Source organism: Lotus japonicus, chromosome 3 (genome assembly GCF_012489685.1).
Source record: "Lotus japonicus ecotype B-129 chromosome 3, LjGifu_v1.2".
Taxonomy (NCBI): domain Eukaryota; kingdom Viridiplantae; phylum Streptophyta; class Magnoliopsida; order Fabales; family Fabaceae; genus Lotus; species Lotus japonicus.
Genome location: NC_080043.1, coordinates 80,600,154 through 80,614,913, shown reverse-complemented (window position 1 = coordinate 80,614,913; position 14,760 = coordinate 80,600,154). Strand labels below are relative to the sequence as shown.

Below are 14,760 nucleotides of genomic sequence, written 5' to 3'. Positions count from 1 at the left end.
GGCTTAATCATCAAATTAGTCCCTGTTTTTGTCTCGTCGTCTGATCTAAGTCCCTGACCGGAAAAATTTGTGGAAAACGTCCTCATCAATGCAAAGCGTTTAGAGCAGGTCCTCGCCGGCTCCGAGCTCCGGCGAGTGATGAAGTGGCACGCTGACAGAGTTAAATGAGCTGACATGGATTTAAAAAAAAATTAAAATAGAGAACACATCAGAATTTTTAATTTAATTAATAAAAATAAAACTAATTAACAAAACTAACCCTAATTTAATTAACAAAATTAAATTCTCCTTTTGTCTAACTTTCCTACTGTAACCAAAAGAAATTCTCCTTTTCTCTGCCACCATCATCAATCAAACCCATAAAATAATCATAAGCCCAGGAAAACATCTCACATGCTAAAAATTCAGATCAAGGTACTATGTAGAATGAAGAGAGATATGGCATAAAAAAATTGCAAGGTTGTTTAATTTCTGTAAACGGGAAATAAAAATTCAGAACAATGGAGACTCAAGAATCTGAAATTGAAATCCCAGGTGATTTACTGGTTCTTGAATCTAACACTTTCAGTATCACTTGGTCACCTTTTCTTATCATGAATTGTTACATACAATGTCCAAACACAAATTCTACCAATAAAGAGCTATCTTAGCTTGGAATCAATTCAACAAGTGAATGGATACATTCTGTCTTTTACACAAGGAGAATGGTTTACTAAGAACACATTCAGATATCTCAAAAAATCAAACCCAGCAACACTTAAATTGTTCAGTTCATTCAAGATCCCAAACAACCCTCCAATGCTTTGATTCTGGATGAAAATGAAGAGTCTGGGCAAAGAAGATAAAGAAGAGCAACCGAGTCACCACCAACACCACCCAAACCCAGAAACCGAGCCACCACCAACACCATCCAAACCCAGCAACCTAGCCACCACCAACACTACCCAAACCCAGAAACCGAGCCACCACCAACACCACCCAAACCCAGCAACCGAGCCACCACCAACACCATCCAAACCCAGCAACCGAGCCACCACCACCTATAAATTTGCAATTGAAGCCAGAAAGAAAAAGGGGAAAAAGAGAGATCCGCAGAAAAAGAAGAAAAAGAGGCAAAATAGCTTCTTCCTCCTTGCCTCCCTTCTTCTGGTTTCGTTTCCTGGTGTTGACAAGAGCAAACTTCTTCTGGTTTCGTTCCCTCAGAAGCGGGGATGACAGAGAAGGTCGAGATCTGATTGGGTAGGCTTGGTGGTCAGGTGCGGTGGTCCCTGGTGTTGGGGTGAGATGGGGGCAGATCTGGGGAGATGTCCAATTGCTGAATTTAACTGACCAAATAGATCATATACATATAGATACTGATTACAGCATGTTCTGATTCAATAATGAGAAAAGAATTGTGCACCTGAAAGGATTGAAGAATACATGAGTCTGTTGTTAGACCAGAGAATGATAGTGGAAAGACACCAGAGGATGGAACTGCTCTCTGCACCTGGTAATACATTCTCTAGATAAACTGTCTAATGGGGCAGCAGTTTATATATTACCAGTTGAGACCAGGGTCCCCTCATTATGCAAAGTTAACTGACCTAACCCATCATAGAACAGTTAATAACAAAAGCCTAATCTACCATCCATCATAATACATGTAATTGAATTAAATTAATAATTCACATAATTGATATTAATGACCAAACAAAATATATCTTAATTAATTGATAATGTTAATCCACATAACAAAAGAGAGAGTTAATTAAAAATAAATCTAACATTCTCCCACTTGGATTAACATTTGTCAATTAATATAAAATATAGGCTTAAATACTCTAGGGGTCCCTGAAATTGTACCCCGTATCAAAATAAGTCCCTGAAAATTTTTTTCCGATTCCGGATCCCTGGAATTGTTTTTTTAATCAGAATAAGTCCCTACGCCGGAGAAGACGGTGGTTGACGACGACGGTCATGGCGGCGCTACGACCAGGGTGTTGGGCCGGCTTCGTCTCGTCCTCAGGAACTCAGTGGTGGTGGTCTCGTGGGCTGGGTCGTCACAGTTGAAGAGAAAAGGCCAGTTGCAAGTTGATTTCTTCTCACCGGAATTTATGGAGCTTCTCGGTTTCTTCGTTTTAGCTTTGTTTCTTGCGATTTCTTCGCCCAGATCAGATATATGAAGGTCTAGGAGTGTTTTAAACATGTTATTTCATGGTTTGTGGAAACAATGAGGGGGGCAACCACTACTGTCTTCTCCGGCGTAGGGACTTATTTTGATCAAACAAATTTTTCTAGGGACCCGGAATCGGAAAAAAAATTTCAGGGACTTATTTTGATACGGGGTACAATTTCAGGGGCCTACAGAGTATTTAAGCCTAAAATATATGTATCATTATACTACGAAACATCAATTATGACAAAATACATGTAAGCCAAAGAAATATAAGCTGTGCACCAAAAGTTACTAAACAAAAGATCATATCCGATAGGGATAATAATCATATGTAACAAAGGCTTATATTTCATATAAAACAAAGATGGACATAGAAAGCACAATAGTAACAAGAAGTGCTATTCCATAAAATGACCTAAGCATCTAAAATGCTATAAGGGATATGATAACAAACCAACAACATATCTCATAAATTACAATTCAGACTCCCACTGATCCTGAACATCAAAAGACTTTAACCACATGAGTTATGTGATTCCAACAATAAAGTCTTAGATCAATGAAGATACCATTATTAATAATGTACTCCAATACTAGAGTCTGAAATTTTATCACAAGGGGTATAGAAGTTCTTTAGGTACCATCAAAGCCACAAACAAAATTCCACAAAGGTCTAAGTGCATTTTAGCCCAACAAAAGTAAAAATTACATGTTGGCTAAACAACAAAATGCTCTGCAAAAGTTGACATAAAATCAATTCAAGATTTCCTAAACAAGTGACTATAAATCCATGTGAAGCTAGAGCATTATAATAGCATGGACGATACTTGTTTTGGCAAAAGGTTATCTTGAATTAATAAAACACAAAATGTCAATAATGAGCAAGCACTTATGACCATTGGTCTAAAACAAGAGTATAAATACCTTAAAATGCAAGAAATCATACTCGATAGGAGTAGTGATACTATACATCCAAGTCACTTATACATATGACCATACATAACGTGGAATGTTGGCTATGATCACAAGCACAGTAAAATTACATGCCAATGTGCTGTACCAACAAAATAATGTTGGCCTTAATCGAAAGCACCACAAAATTACATGTCAAATGTGCTGTACCAGACATAATGTTGGCCGAAACAAAAGCACCATAAAATTACATGCCAAATGTGCTGTACCAACTGAATAATGTTGGCCAAAACAAAAGCACCAAAAATTGCATGCCAAATGTGCTGTACCAACCGAATAATGTTGGCCAAGACAAAGCACAAAAAAAATTGCATGTCAAATGTGTTGTATCAACCGAATAATGTTGGCCAAAACAAAAGCACCATAAAATTACATGTCAAATGTGCTGTACCAACAAAATAGCCCTAAGCACTCATTAAAAGTGCTTACTGAGATTCAAGAAAATATATATACATATATATATCTCTCAGTAACTGGAACGAGACTGAGTACCAAAGTCTCCAAAAGAGTGTGTACACTCCCACTAACCTAATATACCGTTGGTAACATTAGGAATCAATTGGAGCCAACTAGAACCAAAATACTCTAAATGGTACAACCTTTAATAGTGGGATAATGACTTTGCGGTAAAGTCAATGTGAGTCTGGATCTCACAATCTTTCTCTCTCCAAGGATAATTAATTAGAGAGAAATAAAATAATGTTGAGTTATTATGAGAAGTTGTTACTAAAGAATCACAAAATGGAGCCTAATATATATACCCCAAATTCTTATGAAATTTGTGATGAAACTAACCACAAACTCAGCATATAAGATTAAGGAGATTATAAATGTCCATTCGACATTTCTCAACATAAAATCTCCTTATATTGTTACATACATAAAATCTTTAGGCAACCCATAATTTATCACAAAATGAGTGAGTTAAAATTTCTAGTATTTTAATAAAATTTGGGATCACTTTCAATAACTCACTCAAAGTTCAAGTGCTAAAATATAAGATAATAACTAAACACACTTAAATATAAAGTTGGGTTTACCAATAATATCAGCGGAAGCATATATGATCTATATGATTAATCACTGTAGAGGATATGGTAACAAGTAGTCTCTAACTCCCACTTTCACTATATATTGTGGATAAGAAACAATTGCTCAAAGTCAATACGCTAATTTGATAGCTTGACAAATTATCTTAACAATCATAGGAAGTTCATTGTATTCCAATATTTTCAAAAGAGATTTAATAATATCCTCAATATAGGTCCCATTATAAAGTGATATCTAGTAGTATATCACACATAAGTGTATTCATTTTCAAATTCAACTAATTGAGCAATTAGTAGAGTGAGAGACATTGCATAACTTCAACTCATAAATATAAGTCTCTCCCACTTGATAGAGAAAAATAGTTGAGTTAATCATACTAGAATAAAACAACATGATACTTTAAGTATTTTTAAATTAAAAGAATAGCCAAAACTATTTTCTCTATCACACAATGATCATGTCAAGCAATGTCATACCGATAGGGTATATCCATTCCTTACACAATGCAATAATAAGGAAAATTATGTCAATAGATATTTTATTCAATATAAATTTGCTTTGCGATAGGCAAATGCAAATCTTTAAGATAATGTATTGTAACAAATTGCTCAATTAATATAATGTATCTAATCATATGTCCCATAAAAATTCTAATATCGATAGGATAGTAGAATGAATTGACATAAGTTAACAACGCATAATACATTACAAACAAAACAACAAATTACACTAACAATAATATACTGATAGGGTACATTATCAGTAATGTAAATATACACAAATTACAAGTAGATTCTTTAAAGAATTTAGGTAATATAATTTGTTCAAATTCTGAATAACTACGCCCACGATAGGTGAGATCGCAGTTACACAAAATATAATAAAGCGCATGTAATCACACCAAAGTATTCTGAATAACTGCGCTCACGATAGGTGAGATCACAGCCACACAAGATATAATAAAACGTGTGTAATCACACCAAAGTTTGTATAAACCATAAGATGTATTTTATATACAAAGATTATAGGCTTTAATTATATAAAGACCTAAAATATTAGTTCCATATACAAAGAAAATAGCAAACATATTATACTAAAAATATTGCTAGCAAACTAAAGAACTGTCTCCATAATTTTAAGGTCCGTGAGCCTATAGCATAGTAATAAAAAATTACTATTCAATATTTGGTTTATATAAATAGGAGCGCACAAAAGAATTTTAAATTTTCAACATGAAACTCATATAGCAAAATTTAGCCATAAAATATGGTAGTCTGATCACAATTTATATTTAACTACCACTTTAACAAACTAAGTAATAACCAAGTATTACAATGGTTAAATAATAAATTTATTATAGACTTCCAAAAAAAAATGACATCATGTCTTAATTGCCGCACTAATATAATTGCATAGCTAAAAGAAACATAAACAACAATCGGAGAATTAATTTTATTAACGAAATTCTCCAAACATGAAATTATATAATCAATCAGTGTATTAAGATTTTATAATCAAATTTAGAGAGTGTTCCGTTTATCTTTGTGAGTAGAGCCAATAAAATTCATAATTTAATAAGCTCATGAAACTCAATATATTCTTCTCTCTAATGGGTGATACATTAAACTATAAAAATATAAAATACTTTTCCAAATATAAAATATATATTAGTGATAATTTTGATTTCATAATTGCACTGGTAGAGAAGAAAAGAAAAAACGTGCTTGGAATGCCAATTCAGATTGGTTTTGATATTTAATATACCATCACCACCACAAGGAATCAGTCAAGGCACGTGCGGTAAAGAAGTGCATCATGTGTAACCAACATATGTGCCACGTCCAGGAGAGAGAAAATAAAGGAAAATAACCATTTTTTTTTGTTTTGTTTAATTTCTACAGCAAAATAACAAGAAATGCTTCTTCTCTGACTTTCTTTTGAAGAACAGAACCCGTATTGCAAAATATAGCTATTCATGGCAGCCAATTCAATTTCAATGTCTCATGAAATAATTTAGAGCATGTTAATCGAATTTTTAAGTAGATTAATAGCCCTCAAACAAATATTGAAAACATGCATCACAAAGGGATAAATTGCAAATCGAAAATTTAAGGGTTCAAGATACTAAAGCATCAATTTCTCACAAAGTACTCAACCAAGTCACCCCAAATTTTAGTATGTAGGTCGAATAACAACAAGGATCAAAACCATCCAAACAATTTCTAGAATCATGCACAAAATTTGGGATGAAGAAATATAATTACGCCAGTAACGCCGTTACAGACAAAATACGCGAACTGAAACGCATTGGAGTTTTGATGCTAACAGGCACACATACGGAAATTACTTGATTAATAAATCATTCCATAAAGCAGCCATAACCCATATCTATCAAGCTCTGATACCAATTGCTGAATTTAACTGACCAAATAGATCATATACATATAGATACAGATTACAGCATGTTCTGATTCAATAATGAGAAAAGAATTGTGCACCTGAAAGGATTGAAGAATACATGAGTATGTTGTTTGACCAGAGAATGATAGTGGAAAGACACCAGAGGATGGAACTGCTCTCTGCACCTGGTAATACATTCTCTAGATAAACTGTCTAATGGGGCAGCAGTTTATATATTACCAGTTGAGATCAGGGTCCCCTCATTAGGCAAAGTTAACTGACCTAACCCATCATAGAACAGTTAATAACAAAAGCCTAATCTACCATCCATCATAATACATGTAATTGAATTAAATTAATAATTCACATAATTGATATTAATGACCAAACAAAATATATCTTAATTAATTGATAATGCTAATCCACATAACAAAAGAGAGAGTTAATTAAAAATAAATCTAACATTTAGATCTAGAGGTTGATGGTGTTGGCTGCGTCTAGATCTAGAAGATAGCAGTGGTGGGTGGTTATTCTGAAGATGATGGTTGAGGTGTGTGGAGGAAGAAAGGAAGAGACAGAGGTTGAGGGGATGAAGATGATGGGATGGAGAAGATGAACATGCTGAAGAAGGGGATATGGATTTGGGTTTTTCAACTTCACCGTTTTTGTTTGGATTTAGGTTTTTAGTTTAATTTAATTTCTGTTAATTAAATTAGGGTTAGTTTTGTTAATTAGTTTTATTTTTGTTAATTAAATTAAAAATTCTGATGTGTTATTTATTTTTAATTTTTAATTTGTTTTTAAAATCCATGTCAGCTCACTTAACCCTGTCAGTGTGCCACTTCATTACTCGTCGGAGCTCCGAGCTCTAGCGAGGATCTGCTCCAAACGTTTTGCATTGATGATGACGTTTTCCACAAATTTTTCCGGTCAGGGACTTGGATCAGATGACGAGACAAAGACAGGGACTAATTTGAGGATTAAGCCTAAATTTTATAAGGCATTCTGCACGAGGGCATATTCTATTCCTATCATTCCACAAAGCTTCTCAAATCGTTGAAAGCCTCTAATAAGGTTTGAGGTGTCTAAGCGATGTAGTACACAAGGATCATTCCATGGTTGCCACGTGGAAGGAAAATCCAAAAGCTTGTCATTTCACGAGCAGCACACTGCTACAAATTGCATCGTTTTGAGACAAAACTCAATAATTCTACTCGTCAATGCTTCATGAACTTGCTGGTTAATCCTTGAAGCTTAGTTCATCTTCCAGACACTCTTTCTCTCCCAAACTCTGCGTGCATCATTGGCTGGTTAGTTAGTTTTAATTCCAAATTTGAATATTTTTTTCCCATTAAATTTAGACTTACTATTTTGATGTGTCGTTTTCTTGTAAACATGCTTTTAAGCTAGTTTTATGAGAAACATGGTTTCTTATCTTAGCATTCAATATTATCTGCTAGCTAGGAACTTTGAACTACTCTGATTAAACCCTCAAGTATAAAGGGCATGCCTAGTTTTCACTTTTTCATTTTTAGTTTTAATTACAACCCTCACATTATTTTTGAAGTTATAGTAGAAACAATATCAAGAACTATAAAAATTTAAGATTAAAGTAAAATTAGATGGTAGCTGAAACTGGAAATGGAAACAGAAGGAAAGAGTCCATGAATGTTGGAGTCAGTCTAATTATCAAAATCTTTGTTCTTCAGAGTTCAGAAGTATCAAAGATGGCGGCAGTGGCTGCTTCAAGTAACTTAGTGTCCAGCAGTTCTTACATCCACCACAGATCAATTCTCTCATATGAGTCTAAAGCTGCATCGACGGGACTTCGATCTCTAAGGCAGACAAATACTCACAATGGACTGAGAATTTTGAACCTGGTGGATGAGCTGTTAAACAGAACCCCAATTCAAGTTAAGGCAGTGCAAGCTAGGAGGAAGGGTCTTCAAGGCAAGAATGTCAGGCCAACAGGTGTCATAATTTGTGGCATGAATTTGATCTTCCTCGGGACGGAGGTTGGTCCGTGGAGCAAAACTGGTGGCTTAGGAGATGTTTTAGGAGGTCTGCCGCCAGCATTAGCAGTAAGCTTACTGTTATTGTTCTTTCTTTCCTCTTTAATTAGCTAGCGTAATGCTACCAACACTGTTTTTAACACACCTTAACACACTGTTTTATTAGTTGAAATTCGTGGAATCTACCAAGTTATATGGATCCCACGCAATCCGGTCACATGAATTTCAACCAATAAAAGAGATAGTGTTGTAAGGAGAGTGATAAAGTGACTGGTATTAGCATTCCTCATAGCTAAATACTAATTGGCATATTTGGGGTTCAGTGAGAGCAAGAGTTCCTCTAATTAATCCTTCTCTAGGCTAATGGGCATAGAGTTATGACCATAGCTCCACGCTATGACCAGTACAAAGATGCATGGGATACAAGTGTAACAATTGAGGTATGTCAGTTGACAAAATGAGAAATCAGGTTTTCATTTTTATAGAAGAGGTTTTCACCCAATTGTGTTCTTCTATAGTTAAATGCATTGTAAATCTGCTTATTGCAGGTGAAAGTAGGAGACAAAACAGAAAAAGTTGGCTTCTTCCACTGCCATAAGAGAGGAGTTGATCGTGTATTTGTAGATCACCCTATTTTTCTTGAAAAGGTTGGAGTATTACAAGTTTTTCAGCAATACTCTCACTGTTTTTCAACTACTCACTAGTGTCTGAACTTTAAGGTCTGGGGGAAAAGTGGAACCAAACTTTACGGGCCTACTGCAGGAGAGGATTACCAAGACAATCAACTACGTTTTAGCCTGTTCTGCCAGGTTCGATATCCATGTCCTCTGGTTGCAAGAGTTCTGTTCTCAGATGTAGTAGTTTGTATAATGCATTCAGTAAAGAACTAACACATTCCAACAAAAAAGAACATTACTTTTTCATATCTCTTAACTCATGTCCATGTAATGTGTCTATATACATCTGTATTCATATCTCTTAACTGACAAGTCTAAACTCACAGGCAGCTTTGGAAGCACCAAGGGTTCTGAATCTTACGAGCAATAAATATTTCTCAGGACCATATGGTATGTACTCAGGTCAAAAATGAAGTTCTTCAAAACTAACAGTAGAAGATCTTTTAAATTTGATGTTTGAATTTTTTTTCCACGCAGGTGAAGATGTCATTTTCATCGCCAACGATTGGCACACTGCCCTTATCCCTTGCTACTTGAAATCTATGTACCAGTCAATCGGCATCTATAAGAATGCCCGAGTAGGTTTTAATCACATCGAATTATCATACTGTCGCACTTTAATATATTTTGTGATTGACCTATTTTAGCATTCATGACCAACTCAGAAGCTCTTTCTGGTTGCTACCATTATCAGGTTGTTTACTGCATTCACAACATTGCTTACCAAGGCAGATTTGCATTTGCGGACTTTCAACTTCTCAATCTCCCTGATCAATTCAAAAGCTCCTTTGACTTCCTTGATGGGTATATTTTCCATCAGTTTTAAATTATAACCATGATAAACAAGAATAAAATTAAACTGCTTCATATTGTTATAATCTTGCAGGCATGTTAAACCAGTGATTGGAAGGAAAACCAATTGGATGAAAGCTGGAATTTTAGAATCAGACCTGGTGTTAACTGTTAGTCCATACTATGCTGAGGAACTTGTGTCAGGCCCAGATAAAGGAGTGGAGTTGGACAACATCATTCGCAGAACTGGTATTACTGGAATTGTGAATGGCATGGATGTTCAGGAGTGGAATCCATCCACGGACAAATATTTAACAGTCAAATACAATGCTTCAACAGTAAGAATCTTGAACTTTATCTAAATTTTGTCATGGCTCATAAAAAAGATATCTACATAACAAATAACAAATTTTAAGCAAACTCTCCTAATTCAGGTGGTGGAAGGAAAGGCTCTTCTGAAAGAAGCCCTCCAAGCAGAAGTTGGGTTGCCGGTCGACAGAAATATTCCTCTCATCGGTTTCATTGGTAGGCTTGAAGAGCAAAAGGGTTCTGATATTCTTGTGGCAGCCATTCCCCAATTTATTAAGGAGAATATTCAGATAGTAGCCCTTGTAAGTATTAAACCCAAAATAAAAAAGTAAACATAATTTCTTTAGTCCTTTATACATAGAAGAAGATACAAGAATCTCATGTAAATATGCTATGCTATGCTATGTTTCAGGGAACAGGAAAAAAACAAATGGAAAAGCAGCTTGAGCAACTCGAAATAGCATACCCTGACAAGGCCAGAGGAGTTGCAAAATTCAATGTTCCCCTAGCCCACATGATAATTGCTGGAGCTGATTTTATATTGATTCCTAGCAGATTTGAGCCTTGTGGTCTCATTCAGTTACAAGCTATGCGCTATGGAACTGTATAATTCCTGATTTGCACACTCCTTTCATGCTACCATAAGATTTCATCTAATTACTGAGTTTACATTTACTTCAACTTCTATTCTTGCTTGTGCTAGGTACCAATTGTTGCCTCAACAGGTGGATTAGTCGACACAGTCAAAGAAGGTTTCACTGGTTTTCAGATGGGTTCCTTCAATGTTGAGGTATTAGCAGCCAGCTTTCCTAATATGCAATTGTATCTGTAGCATCGGAAGTGCTAAGAACTAACCATTATCTCATTTTCTTTTGATATTTCGATTTAGTGTGAAGCTGTGGATCCTGCGGATGTGGATGCTCTAGCAAAGACTGTCAAAAGGGCCCTTGCAGTACATGGAACTCTAGCTTTTACAGAAATAATCAAGAATTGCATGGCTCAAGATCTTTCATGGAAGGTAAGCGAGGCAGAACCTTAATAGTATACTCAAAGCCATGATGGTTCCCCCCCCCCCCCCTATTGTAGAGTTACCAAAACTCCGCCTATGTTGTCTCACAGCTGGTCCTAAGCCTGTGGCAACCAACGTAAAACTGGTTGTATCTTTAATACGTACGGACCATGTGATCCATTATCCATATAGCCGACCTTATTTAGTGGGATAAAACTTTAGTTTCTATTGTTTATTGTTTATGTTTATGATTGTAGAGTTACCAATCCATACCAAGTGTAACTGAATCTTGTTTTGGGATTTAGGGACCTGCTAAGAGGTGGGAGGAAGTGTTGCTAAGCTTGGGAGTTCCCGGCAGTGAAGCTGGAATTGAGGGAGAAGAAATTGCTCCACAAGCAAAGGAAAACTTGGCAACTCCATGATAAGAACAAAGCTGTGAGGGAAGCTTCTGCTAGTATGTGTTTCATGAAGTTCCCATGTGTTCTTCATACTTCCATTTTTGTTTTCTTTTAAAATAGGGCCATTTAATTTTAAACTGCGCAGATTATTTTTTAGGAATTTTATGTAAAGTAGAGGTTAATTTTATATAATTATAGTTATCATTTTTTATAAAGTAACTTTGTTTTGAAGCTACTATAAAAACTTTTCAATAGATTTTTTTTATTTTTAATTCTGACATTTTTAAAGGTTAAGGAAACACGTTAACAATTTTTAAAGGTTAAATGTTACCAATACACTTTGCCGACTTTTTTATACGTCAACACACTTATCATAGTTTTTAATCTCAGATTTTCATATACTTGGATAATTTTCTTTCATAATTACACTTCAAAATACAGAGCTCAAGATGTTAAAATCAAATTCTTAATCCTTCTAAAATCGTCTGACAATCTAAATCGAGATAGGACACTACCACCATCAAATTCCTCTTATGTTAAAATTTCACATGTGAGATGGGGGGAACCCATTCCATAGCATAGTACAATTTAGCAATTGTTGTCAAAAACAAACTTATTTGTTAAACTGATTTAAATCACTAAGAAATTATACAATGAATTAACCATCAATCCAACTATAAACTGATTAGCAATATGATAGAAAGTGAGACCTACACATAACACATTTTCACAGCCTAGAGCAGGAGATACATCATAGATGATTTCTCAATCGTAATTTTCAAAAAGGGATACAGACTATCTTCCCAAGTTAGAACACAATAAAATCATCACCTACTAATGCAACCAAAACAAAATTGAGACCCACAAAATCCATCGAGTAAATGAGTAAGCACCCATTACCCAATACAAAAAATAGATCAGATCATACTAGGATTGCATTTGCCTCTAGTCAAACAAGCTGAATCCCATATCATCATCACTCTCTTCCTTGGGTTCTTCCTGTAAAATTACAACAAAAATGCCAATTAGATAACCAGCAGACAGAGTTAAAGAACAATTTCTTCACCAAAAATATACCTTCTTCTCCTCAGTAGAAGGAGCGACTGCAGCGGCAGCTCCGCCACCAGAAGCAGCAGCAGCAGGGGCTGAAACAGCAACAGAAGCACCACCTCCGACGGCGCTCGACATCAAATCCTCAATGCTTTTCTTCTCAGCAAGTTTAGCAAATAAGCTTGGCCAATAAGCTTCAACTTGTACATTTGCAGCTTTCAACAAAGTTGAAATCTTCTCACTCTATCAACAAATATCAACTTAAGGAGAAAACCATCTTCACAAATACACAATCTTCCAACATTTTCATAAACAGTTTCAAACCCCTTGAATTGATTTAAAATTGAGGCATGAAATAATTCAAACTAAAATTCAAAAAAAAAGTAAAAACTATACATTATGAATGTGAGTTCAAAAAAGGATACAGTGATGGCGATGTTATCATCAATTCATCATTAAGGATCATGAGTGAGTAGCTGCAAGCAACCTCTCCCAGTGACATTTTCACACTATAAATCAAACATCAAAAGATGAATAAAGGCAAATAGATAACGTTAAAAATAAAAAATATTCAATTTACTTGATGAATTATCACAATGTAGCATGAAAATTTTGCATAGAAACACAGCGATCAGTGTTACATCGAAGAAATGAGATTGCAGGCAAGGAGGGTTGACAGACAGTTCTAGAGTTTCAGGGTTTATGCGTAAGGCAATGGCTCACTGCAACACACTGGTGATGAGAGGAAGTAATGGACCTCGCTTGAATAGGCCCAAGAGGAGTCCAACTTTCAGTTTGGTGAGGTGATAAACTGAGTATCTTCTATTCACCATACTAAGTTTCACCTTGACCATGCCTATAAATACATGTTTGATCATATGTTTACTTAGACGTTACTCATTTGTTATCTCATTGTTTTTCTAGAACATGAGTTTTTCTCTCATAGTTCGCTCCGCTATATCAACATCACACCGCGGTGCTGAAAGATACCCTATGAGTCGTGCACCATCGTAGAGAATCAAAAGCAAGCATTGCCTCCATCAATTTTTGGAAGAATACCCATAAAATAGAAAAGACCATAAAGATTAACCATTTTGTCTCTATTAGTGTCCCCTTCACTCCCCCTCATTGTCTCACAATAAAATTTTATTATATGCTTGTGACTTTACATGAGTGATTTTTAAATGAAATGATTAAATTTAACCAAACCAAATCAGGGCTAATATTTCCTTCCCATAATTATTTTTAAGTACTCTTTATATATGATTTCAAACCTTTTCTTCAATTTACTGAAAAGTTAGTCCGAACGTTGTGAACCTAAACTTTGACCTCACTTCCTATTTCCTACAACTAAAGAATAAAGGAATTACATAGGGTAATAAGTATGGTTGTAATCGAGCAGTTATCATCATTGTAAAGTTTTAAATTGTAATCAAGTATCACCGAAAGTTGTAGGGCTTTATTACAATGCTAGTAGGGGAAAGAGAGAAGGGAAAATATATCACTGCACTGCAGAATATGACCGAGTTCCTGTTTCAAATCACCCTTAAGCTCATGTGCTAAAGGACATAGGTCTTTATTAAGTGGAAGAAAATAAAGATTAGATGGATCATTATAGAATTCAAAATTAACCTAAGGAATCTTTGATAATTGATCCTATCCATAGAGAGTATTTAGACTTTCACTGTCAGAGACAGAGAATTATTGATCCAACTTGGTATGTCGACCCTCTAAGGCTCTAATAGCACTTAGCTTCTAGAATTTGTTATTAAGAGATAGCTAGGTGGGGCAATATATCTGAGATGGAAACTCCAAGACACGTATTAGTCTTGTTTTTCTTTTTACAATTTCTTTCTGTCGAGTAGGAAACATTTATATCGTATTAGTCTTGTTTTTCTTTTTACAATTTCTTTCTGTCGAGTAGGAAACATTT

The 14,760-nt window shown here is 35.2% G+C and overlaps 2 protein-coding genes across 3 annotated transcripts; one reads left to right on the top strand and one right to left on the bottom strand.

Annotated features, from left to right (window-relative positions):
- Positions 1-7,685: 7,685 nt before the first annotated feature.
- LOC130746338 (granule-bound starch synthase 1, chloroplastic/amyloplastic-like) lies at positions 7,686-12,021 on the top strand. Of its 2 annotated transcripts, XM_057598931.1 has the most exons (14): positions 7,686-7,890; positions 8,290-8,661; positions 8,952-9,032; positions 9,141-9,239; positions 9,312-9,401; positions 9,596-9,659; positions 9,747-9,847; positions 9,964-10,073; positions 10,156-10,399; positions 10,496-10,672; positions 10,783-10,974; positions 11,074-11,160; positions 11,260-11,388; positions 11,685-12,021. In XM_057598931.1, exons 2-14 carry the CDS (start codon positions 8,308-8,310, stop codon positions 11,799-11,801), a joined length of 1,845 nt encoding a protein of 614 aa, XP_057454914.1. In that variant the 5' UTR covers positions 7,686-7,890; positions 8,290-8,307; the 3' UTR covers positions 11,802-12,021. The 2 variants fall into 2 exon arrangements, with proteins under 2 accessions (XP_057454914.1, XP_057454915.1); XM_057598932.1 differs by lacking the exon at positions 7,686-7,890 and having other exon boundaries at positions 8,522-8,661; positions 8,916-9,032.
- Positions 12,022-12,311: 290 nt separating this feature from the next.
- On the bottom strand, positions 12,312-13,862 carry LOC130742767 (60S acidic ribosomal protein P1-like). The gene is given in 4 exon segments (XM_057594865.1): positions 12,312-12,776; positions 12,855-13,070; positions 13,253-13,279; positions 13,282-13,862. Coding segments are annotated over 4 exon segments (345 nt in total). The 5' UTR covers positions 13,330-13,862; the 3' UTR covers positions 12,312-12,722.
- Between the last annotated feature and the right edge of the window lie 898 nt (positions 13,863-14,760).